The sequence below is a fragment of the Bicyclus anynana genome, chromosome 1 (assembly GCF_947172395.1).
Source record: "Bicyclus anynana chromosome 1, ilBicAnyn1.1, whole genome shotgun sequence".
Classification (NCBI taxonomy): domain Eukaryota; kingdom Metazoa; phylum Arthropoda; class Insecta; order Lepidoptera; family Nymphalidae; genus Bicyclus; species Bicyclus anynana.
This window is the reverse complement of record NC_069083.1, coordinates 6885298-6895987: the sequence shown is the minus strand read 5'-3', so window position 1 is coordinate 6895987 and position 10690 is coordinate 6885298. Positions and strand designations below refer to the sequence as shown.

Genomic DNA, 10690 nt, shown 5'->3' with positions numbered 1-10690 from the left:
CGTTCTTCAGATAAAGGTTCTTGGCTAATAGACGAACAGACGGACAATAAAGTAATCCTTTAAAAGTTTCGTTTTACTTCTTTCTATGGGCCTCATAAGAAGGCTCTGAGCTCTGATGAAGTGCAATTGGGCGGGGTAAATAGTTTGACGAGTCATTGGACGTTGGTGTCCCAAGGTACTGGAATGGCGACCCCGCACTAAAACGCAGTGTTGGTCGATCTCCCACCAGGTGGACTGATAACATCAAGCGAGTCGCAGGGATTCGCTGGATGCAGGCTCACGCAGGCACGCTCAGGATCGTTGTTTGGAAGTCCCTACAAAAGGCATTTCCGCAGAGCAATGATGACTTATTTCTAAAAAAATAATAGTACAGTTGGTTGGGTCTCAATTTACCTAATTTTCTCTAATATATATTTTTTTATTATTTTTCCAACTTTACCTTATCAAATCACAGAGGAGCAGCCTGTATATATTGTACTTTCTGAAACAGCCAGTGGTGCCCATCCGTTGACATTTGTAGATAGGTAGGACAGTCAGTTGCAATACCAATTTGGTGATGAATCATAAAACATAAGAATATGACAATACCTGCACGTGAATGTGGTGTAAGTGATAATTTATCGTATAAGTGGATGTTATAACAATTGTGAAGAGAAAGGATAATATAACATGCGGAACAAGGATCGGCACTAATGGGTACGTAGCATTATTATTGATTTCAAATAGATATTAATAATTAATTAGGTATACAGGAATTTACGCTTATCGAATAAATTTAATAAAAACAACTTCACAATGAATTCGCATAATATAATTTGAGGTTATGATAGTTTTACAGCATCAGTGTATTTATTGAAAAATATGTGTATATTAATTATGTTTTATCACCGATACACTATGTTGACTATCAATTATTCTCACGTTTCTGCAGCACCCACGACTATAACTGATCGTGTATTGGTCGCCGCGTGCATGACGGCTAGACTTATGAAACGTCTTTGCTGCCATTTGCGCTGCAGAAACGTGAGAATAATTGGCCGTCAATGGCTGACTTTATATGTAAGGTTTTACCACTAAAAATCATGGCTATTGAATGCGATTAAAACTATATTATTCGGATTTTAAATTGTCACTATTGATCTTGAGATCTTTAAACCCGTTATTTTCAAGTTTTAACTTCCGGTCGTTTTCACCTTTATCTCTCTCTCTCTATATAAGACGATACTTTAGAATGAGAAAGATCCTAAGCTAATCCGAAACTCGCACTTGAGAGTTATGCAAAACATCGTTACAGAATAGCCCTACTAAACTGAATTAATTCGTAGCTAAATCTGGAGTTTTTAAAAAAAATATTTGACATATCGTTTAAAAATATACAATATTCACATTCCCCTCCAACATGTCGGTAAGGAGTGGGGTTTGCATATTATGATTAACAGCCGATAGGCATAGGCCTCTTGCATGGACTTCCTAACAAAACAGTCTTGAGCCGCGAGCATTCAGCGGCTCCCTGCAACTCACTTGATGTCCTCGGTCCACCTAGTGGGGGTCGACAAACACTGCGTTTTCCGGTGCATTCCAGCACCTTGGAACCCCAACGTCTATCGGCTCTTCGAATTATGTGGCTTGCCCATTGGCACTTCAGCGTCGCGACTCGCTGAGCAATGATGCTATCGTAAGAAATGAAATACTTGTCTCAAACAGTAAATGAAAAACCTGCATACCTGAGAAATTTCCTAATTCTTTACATGTGTGAACTCTGCCATACGTATTGGGCCAGCGGGGTGGACTAAGGCCTAACCTCTCTCTGTCTGAGAGAAAACTCTTGCTCAATAGTAGCCGAATATGGCTTGTTAATGATGCAAAATATTTCATTATTCTTTTGAATTAATTTTGTAATATATTTAAATTGTCACGTGCTAAGATTAATAACCTAATTAACATGTTATAATTAGTTCTATATAATTTTTAGCACGGATTAATATTTCATGTAATAAATCTTATGCTGCAATCTTATCATGTCGTAACGCGCACGAATCACATATTTTTAATTAACTGGGTAAACATTTATAAAATTGAGGTATTACAAATATAAAGTAACTAGCGGACGCCCGCGACTTTGTTACAGTTTTATTATAAGTTCTAGATGGCGATAGTAGTCCTTTATGCCAAGGTAACGTTTGGTGTTACAAATAATATAAGTAAAATTTCAAATTGCGAAGTAATATAAAGAATTTGACCAGTTTCATTATAAGTATAAATTATAAATGATAAAGATTTCTCAGAAAACAAACAAAAATGCTCTTTTAAAATAAATATGACACTGACTTAACCTATGTAGGATGTTTACTACTTTTGGGCGCACACTTAACCAGGGAAAAAAGAGATTGTGAGATTACCTACATTTTACTAATTTTTCTTTCATACGTAAGAGGCCCTGTATTCCGGGGCCCCCGTATGATTGATACGGCTGATACAGCAGTAGCTACGCTCCTGATTATAAGGCTAGATTAGAATATGATTATACATATAGAAAGATTTGGATACGCATCGGTGCAAATATTTATAGGTAGCGGTCACTTAACAGGAAATGACCCGCTCTTTCTCAAAAAAATCTCAGTAAAAGTTCCAAGTCCGAAGTTGGTACTTGGTACCTACGCCATCTACCTTAGAGAAACGAAGACGAAAATTGATTGATTTGATCAACCCATAATCGGTTCACTGCTGAGCTCGAGTCTTCTCTCAAAATGAGAGGCGTTAGGCCAATTAATAGTCCACCACGCTGGCCCAATGCGGATTAGCAGACTTCACATACTCAGAGAATTACGAAAATTCTCTGGTTTCCTCACGATGTATTTCCTTCACCGTTAGAGACACGTGATATTTAATTTCTCTTTTGACGGAAATTAGTAGTAATTAATGTGAATCTTGATTTCAGGTTTCATATTTCTGTCGCTATGGTTATGGCTGCTGCCAGCGACGGTATTGTTGAGCCCTGTTCCCGAACTGCAGGAAGAACAGGAAGAACATTGTAGAACGTATACCCATGAAGATTTGCTCCACTTAGATTGCACTGACCGCGGCCTATCTGATTTACCGAGCGGTCTTGATTATAATGTACGTATTTTAAACAAATTCAAAAAAGGAAAATGTTCCCAAGTAGTCAGAATCTTTTATTTATATCATCATAAACATTAACAACTCATATTCGGCTCACACCTCTCTTTATAAGAGGAGACTAGGGGTAAGACTGATAGTCCACCACGCTAGCCCAATGTGCTACTACTAGAAAGACACCTGGACGGATAAGGAAAATTATATTTTTTTAAATCACACGATGTCATGTAAGAATTTGATGATCTAGATCTAGATCCTGGTAGAGAATCTGAATATAGATCGATGAGAACGCTTAATTTTTTTTAGTCGGTATATTTTAGTATAAAATGTAATTACTTATATGCAATTTCATAAGTACGATTACAGAAAAGTTAAAGGTATGCAACAATAGCTACTGTTTTATATCAATAATTCATGCAATACTACTTCAAAAAACCTTACGTTACGTGGAATAACAATACTCAAACATCACAATTGAATGAATGAACATATTTATACCTACTTAAACATATGAATTCATTTAAATAGATACCTATGAAATATAAAAGTTAAGTAGGGAATTATTTCAAATTAATACATAAATATAATTTATTTTCAGGCCCAAGTGTTACTCCTCTCCAACAACAATTTTGCGACGTTTCCAGAACAACTTCAAAACTTTCATCAAGCTGAGACATTGGATTTATCTGGAAATCGTTTGACATCGGCGTTGCCCAACTACATACTCGGCTTGCAAAGACTGAATTCACTCAATTTATCCAATAACAATTACGATTCGTGGCTCACAATCGAAAGTACTTTTAACATACAAAAATTGGATCTATCTAAAAACAAGATAAATCGTATTGACGAAGACGCTTTCGTAAGAATGTCACGTCTCACATATCTCGATTTATCGGAAAATCGTATAAATAATCTGCCACTTGGAATATTCGCAAAAACAACGGGCCTGGAAGTGATCATTTTATCCAGAAACTATTTCTCAGAAGTGCCTAAATTCCAATCGCCTTCTTTAAGAATTTTACATTTAAGCAATTGTCAAATTACAAACTTAGATACGAACTCCATGACAGAAATGCCTACACTACTCGAAATAAATTTGTCACTGAACGAAATTGAATCTATACCTGATAATTTAGCATCCAATTCCTTGCAGGAATTAGATTTGAGTTATAACGAAATAGCGACAATAAATGACCAATCTTTTTCCTCGTTACCGCATTTAGCAGTATTAGATTTGAGAGGTAATGAGTTTAAAGAGGTGTGGTCAACTTCGCACTTCGCTTCTAATCCATTTTTAAGGGAAGTCCGTGTGAAGGGCAACCGTTGGAGCTGCGAAGGTTTCAGAGTCAATATGCTACTTACATACGAGTTTTTAACAAAAGAACCGCCAAAAGTGCAAGATAGAGGATCACTGATTTGTTATTCACCACAAAATGTGTCGCAATTAAGTTGGCAGCAGGCGTACATACGTACATGGCACGCCGATGAAAATGGGACGCCCTCATACACATTAATGGCAGTACTATTTGGTATGCTTATAGGAACTTTAATAACTTCGTGTGTTTGTCGAGGCATCATGGCCTTAAACCCACCTCAACCTCGACAAACAACCCCGGAAACAACGGCATTGAATGGCAACGCAACACAACGCAGGCCTGATTCAGTGCAGCTAAGAATACCACTGCGAGAGGAACTACCTCCAAGTTACGACGAAGCACTGTTGATGCCTCGTTTGAACGCCTCGTTTCACTCTTTGCCAGATTTCGTTGATGAAGAAGATAGTAATACTAATAATAATAGAAGATATAGAAGGTCGCGATCGATTGGTGATTTGACTGAAACGAGACCAAGAGTCCATGACAGACGGTCAGTGAGACGAACAGTAGATATTAATATAAATTAATTTTAATGGAGACCAGTGTTTTATATTTTATTGCATGTGTTTATAAGTATGGGGTGCAATGTGTTTTATGTGACTGATGACGTTTAATATTAGATTAATTAGATAAGAATTTAAGCAATAAAAAATATTAAATATTGAAAATTGCAATTGTAACTTTATTTTGCAACACATACCGACACCTAGTGGTGCACTACGAAAACATTGTGTACTGTGCACCACGAACCTACAGACGCTTAGTAGTTCTGACTATCCTTGGTAGATGGCGCTGCAATATAAAATTATAATAAAATACGAATATCATTATGAATTTTAATATAATTATAATTATTTTAGCATTTATAAATAATTGCTGAATGAAACAAATATATTTCATTATACAAAGTGCTTTCATGAGTTAGTAGTAGGTAGGTAGGTGCATATAATAATTCTAGTAGATAAATCAATGACCTACTGTTCTAATTTTATTAATATTGCTCATAAAATATTGACTCCTTATGCTTTAGCAAAATTAACAATATAATGATAAATAAACCTGTATGTGATTACCACACCTACCATTATCCTATAGTCCTTATCATTATCAATGATAACACGTCATGTGTTAATTCGGCTCATATAAAGTGATCTGCTGGTTCAAGACACACGTAAACAATAATTATGGTGTCTAAAACTTTTATCTTTTACCTTTATGATTAAATGAGAAAAACTATCAAATTTCCTACCTGTTGTGAAGTTCAAAGAGTGATAGATATAATATAATATAACAGTGATATCTGAAGTGATTTTAAAGATGATCAAATAGTTATATAGGTGATTAATTAACCTAAATATGTGACTAAGGTTCGTATCATTTTTTAACAATTTATATTTTTAGGTCCCAAAGTGCAAAAAAATTATTATTTTTAATAATTTGTAGCAATCGAGAAATTGAAAGGTAAATTTACTTTAAACAAGGCAACTAGTAACAATGTGTATTTTAATGAAATATATTATATTATTCACAAATATCGTTTATTAAGTGCAAGCAAAAATCAATAGGATGGATAATACAGTATAATAGGACCTATTTAGTCTACTATTCTAATATGAATCAGATTTAAATTATTTTGTCGATATTGATAAGCACTTATCGTATCAACATATAACGTATATCAGTCTCTCTTCGAAGTATTACTCATGACACTTATATTATCATAAGCTACCATCTCTTTTATTGCAGAAGAATTCAATACCTTAATGGAAACGGAGGGTTCTTACATTTGTAACACTAACACCAGCTAAAGTAGGTATGTCGACCTAAATTTACGTGAACTACAACTTGGTTTTATCAGCGCTGATAACAAAGATAAAATTGTTGCATTGCAAGTAACTGTGTACTCGCTAATGTTGATATTTCTTTTCCGGCTCTAAAATGTGCTCCTATTTGGAGTAGTGCGCGTGACCAGAAAATTAAAAGGATTTTAGTGCAGGTGTTCATGCTGTGATTCATTTAGCCCTTAATTAGATTTCAAACGTTCGTGAGGTATCTAAGTAATCTTGACCACAGAATAAATGATCCAGAATGAGTCTTTCCAAGCAACGTGGTGAAGCCGGTGAAACCCGTAAAAGACAAACGTCACGCGTCTCCTTGACATCCTATTAAACAAACTTTTTTCATAATTTGTATTTCAAAAGTTTAAAACTAACATTAAATCAATAATTGATTATTAATTTACATTTACGTAAAAGTAACTTTAAAAAAAAAGATTATAATTTAAAAATGTGAATTAATTTTTAATTTTTTTTTTAAATTAATTTACATTTATGTAATAATTAGCAATAAAAAAAATACTCCTTCTTATTTCTTTAGTTTGTGTTTTTAAATTATTTAAAAACATAAGACGCCATTTTTTATGAATAATACTGAAAATTACTGATGTGACGCTTCGGGTCGTACTGACTCGAGAATGTATTCGTTTTTCAATTTTGTATTTGGAACGGCTGCAACACCGTCGTGTTCCGTGCTCTCTAACTCTATCTGTCTATTATTCTTTAATCTGTGATGTTGACAATGATGAAACTGATTTCACTTCACAGGTAGTAATGCTACAGAGACGTGATGATTCTTTTACGGATTTCGGGACTGCTTCTGCTGATTTGGTTGGCGCATGCGCAAATGTTGGATTTGGATGATCATACAAATGAAATTTGTTATCTGTGTTCATGTAATACAGATAAGACTAGCGTGGATTGCTCACATAGGGGGTTAACTGGTCTTCCTGTTGGTATAAATGCTAAGGTAGGATTATATTTTTTTAATTTGTCTTAACATTATCCGCGTCACATTTAACATTTTCCTTTTATTAAACGAATAGGTATTATTATTTGTAAGTTATTTAATGGACTGTACATTCATCGTCATCATCATCATTACCAATCCATATTCGTCTCACTGCTGAGCTCGAGTCTCCTTTTAGAATGCTGACCAAATGCGGATTGGCAGATTCACACACGCAGGGAATTAAGAAAATTATCTGGTATGCAGGTTTCCTCACGATTCCTTCACCATTTGAGACACGTGATATTTTAATTTCTTAAAATGCACACAACTGAAAAGTTTGAGGTGCATGCCCCGGACCAGATTCGAACAAATACTCTCCAGAAACGGAGGCAGAGGTCATATTATCTATTATTTTGAAATAAATATTTTTTTTCATTTCGTAAACACTTAATGTTACACTAAATTTACATCATTATGTTTTCAGGTTACTAAATTGAACATTTCCAACAATGAAATCTCTACGTTTCCGGAAAATATGTACGAGCTTTACAATCTTATATCGTTGGACATGAGTGGAAATCAGTTAAAGGAACTACCACAAAATGCACTACAAAATCTTACTGCACTGGAAATTTTGGATTTGTCAAGAAACAGTTTTGAATCATGGATAAGTTTAAATCCCAACGAAGTATTAAAACCAGCAACTAATCTTAAAACTGTAAACTTATCTAAAAATAAGTTCAAGACGTTAGCGAACTTAGCAAATCATGAACTACTAATAAGTTCTTCGTTAGAGACACTTATTTTAGAAAACTGTGAAATAGATTCTATTCATGGACGATCTCCCTTAAGTGGTTTAACTAGTATAAGTGTTTTGAAACTTAACAATAATCCTTTATTAAGGATACAGAACCTTATATCACCTTCACTGAAAAGTCTATATGTAAGCAATTGCCAGTTGAGCATCATAAATCATAATGAACTGGCTTACTTACCTTCTTTAGTGTTTCTCAAAATGTCACATAACTATCGACTACAGTTATCTCCTACAGCAGATTATTTATACTCAAGTTCTTTGCGATATTTGGATATTTCGTACTGTAATGTTTTCAAACCTAATCTGTTTGGATTTCCAAATCTTAGAAAAGTTATAGTAAATCACAATATGATACGATTTTTAAGAAGCAATGAGTTTTCAAATAATACAAAATTAGAATATTTAGACCTATCTAATAATAATATTGGTTCTATGAAAAGTGATACTTTTCGTGGTTTAACTATGTTAAGGTATTTAGATTTGTCCTGGAACGAAATCGCTCATATTCCAGAAGACAGCCTCTTGGAAATGCCATCATTGACTCAAATTAAATTAGCTAGAAATTACCTGAACAGAGTTGGTCACTTAAAATCCATGTCATTATCTAAAATTGATATGAACTCATGTGAAATTAATATGATTGGAAAGGATTCACTTGAAGGACTACCCTCACTTGTGGACCTAGATTTATCACGTAATCTCCTGTCTCATATCCCAGATAGCATATCATCAAACACTTTAAAATATTTAAACTTGAATTACAATAGAATAACTTCCGTTAATAACCTTACGTTTTTCATGTTACCACGCTTAGCTGGCCTAGGTGTAATTGGCAACAGATTCACTAATATTTGGAGCAGAACCTATTTTGACTCTAATCCTTATCTAGACAGATTGGATCTAGGCGATAATATGTGGAGATGCGACTGCGCTGATGGAAATATGTTTGATTTTTATGAATTTGTGACTCTGGAGCCAAACAAGAAAGAAGAATCCTATAACCTTATATGTAACAGTCCTGTAACCGTCATTGGACAAACATGGCTAGAAGCTTGTTATTTTGTGTGGAATCCTAGTGAAAGAGTGGGAAATGCAGATAATTTGGTGTGGTTTATTATTGTCATGATTGTTGGACTTTCACTGTGCATTATACTTATTAATACCATAAGAAGATCTATGAATCGTCGTTTAGCTGCCATGCAAGCTGAAAGAGAACGACAAGTCGAAGAAGCTAGAGATAGATTGAGGCAATTGAGGATTAGGGCAGAGCAGGAAGCTTTGTGTAACACACCAGATCCCAGAGACTTAATAGCACCACCGTCGTATGACGAAGCTCTCTCTATGCCTAAACTAAACGTATCTTGTCAATCACTAAATGAAACAGGTACAGGAAAAACTAAACGTAGAAGAGGACGGAGGAAAACGAAATCAAGTGGCGATTTACTAGAAGAAACCGAAAGAAATGGTGACATTCCAGTATTAGATGACATAGAATTAGCCGAAACTACTTATGATAAAAATAGAAGACGGCGAAGAAGAAATGGAAGGTATGGAAGTCATGAAATAGCTGAATTAGAGCAAAGCCCAGGCGCAAGACGAAGGCGATTGTCAGAACACAATAATGTGATTGAAGTCGAAGCAGAATTAGAAAGACCACTTCGCCCAAGACTTCGACGATTTTCCGATGAAAATCTGCCAAGAGAGAGTGATTTTTAAATCTTATCTGTTGTAATTCGGTTTCTTACTTATGATCTTGCTATGGTTATTTGTTTTCATAATATACTGTGCTGGTATACCTTAAACGGAACTTTAGAGTACTCTGTTTCTTGGACTTTAATGAGTTCTTATATGGGCTTGCATAAAACAGATAAGAAGTTTTTCATCAGCGGGTATTATGTCTTTGTTATCAAATCGTCACTGAAGTTCATTGTTATAATTTGACGAAACCTGCAAGTATATTCTTAAAACCAAGGTTTTTTTTAAAGAAATTAAAAATTCATACGAGTATTAATACTACCTAATTTGTATTGTCCACATTTTATACTCGTACTTTGTAAATTTTAAAACAAGTGTTGTAGAAATTGTAAATAGATATATTTATGTACAATATCTAATTATATAAATTTAAGGTGTTTTAAACTTAATTTTTAATAAAACTTAACTAGCTAGTTTTTATGCGTTCGGTTGATAATAATTTAGAACTTCTAATAAATTATTTATTGAGCTGTTCCCACCTTTTGCTATACTTATTTTAGAAGGCAATTTAATTCAGACTCGTATTTTTAATAATGATAAGTTATTTGTATTGTTTTGCAAGATATTTATAAATCTATGTACATTATGGTATTTTAGTTAAACTTATTTGTTATATATTTTAGAAATGTATTCAATTTAGCTTTATATTTTTACAAAAATAAATAAAGAATTATTACGTATGTAGACACATGAACGATTTTTTTTGTAGGTACTTTTATTGATCCTTATTTAAAATACTTGTAATTAACAGTTTTATGTAAACTAATGTTTTATAGAGGTAAAGTTTAAAGAGTAATAATCACTGAATATACTGAACCGACTTCATATATCAATT

At 34.0% G+C, this 10690-nt stretch overlaps 1 protein-coding gene across 1 annotated transcript; it reads left to right on the top strand.

Moving 5' to 3' along the window:
* Positions 1-531: 531 nt before the first annotated feature.
* On the top strand, positions 532-9816 carry LOC112046156 (uncharacterized). Its single transcript, XM_052881702.1, has 5 exons — positions 532-696; positions 2939-3117; positions 3716-5010; positions 7115-7301; positions 7768-9816. The coding sequence occupies exons 1-5, from the start codon at positions 693-695 to the stop codon at positions 9814-9816; spliced, it is 3714 nt and encodes a 1237-aa protein (XP_052737662.1). The 5' UTR covers positions 532-692.
* The last annotated feature ends 874 nt before the right edge of the window (positions 9817-10690 follow it).

Excerpts from the sequence above, each read along its gene's own strand:
- LOC112046156 (XM_052881702.1), top strand. Across the intron at positions 5,011-7,114 it reads GTGAGACGAACAGTAGATAT|AGACGTGATGATTCTTTTAC; the intron begins TAATATAAATTA and ends GTAATGCTACAG. Across the intron at positions 7,302-7,767 it reads CTGTTGGTATAAATGCTAAG|GTTACTAAATTGAACATTTC; the intron begins GTAGGATTATAT and ends TTATGTTTTCAG.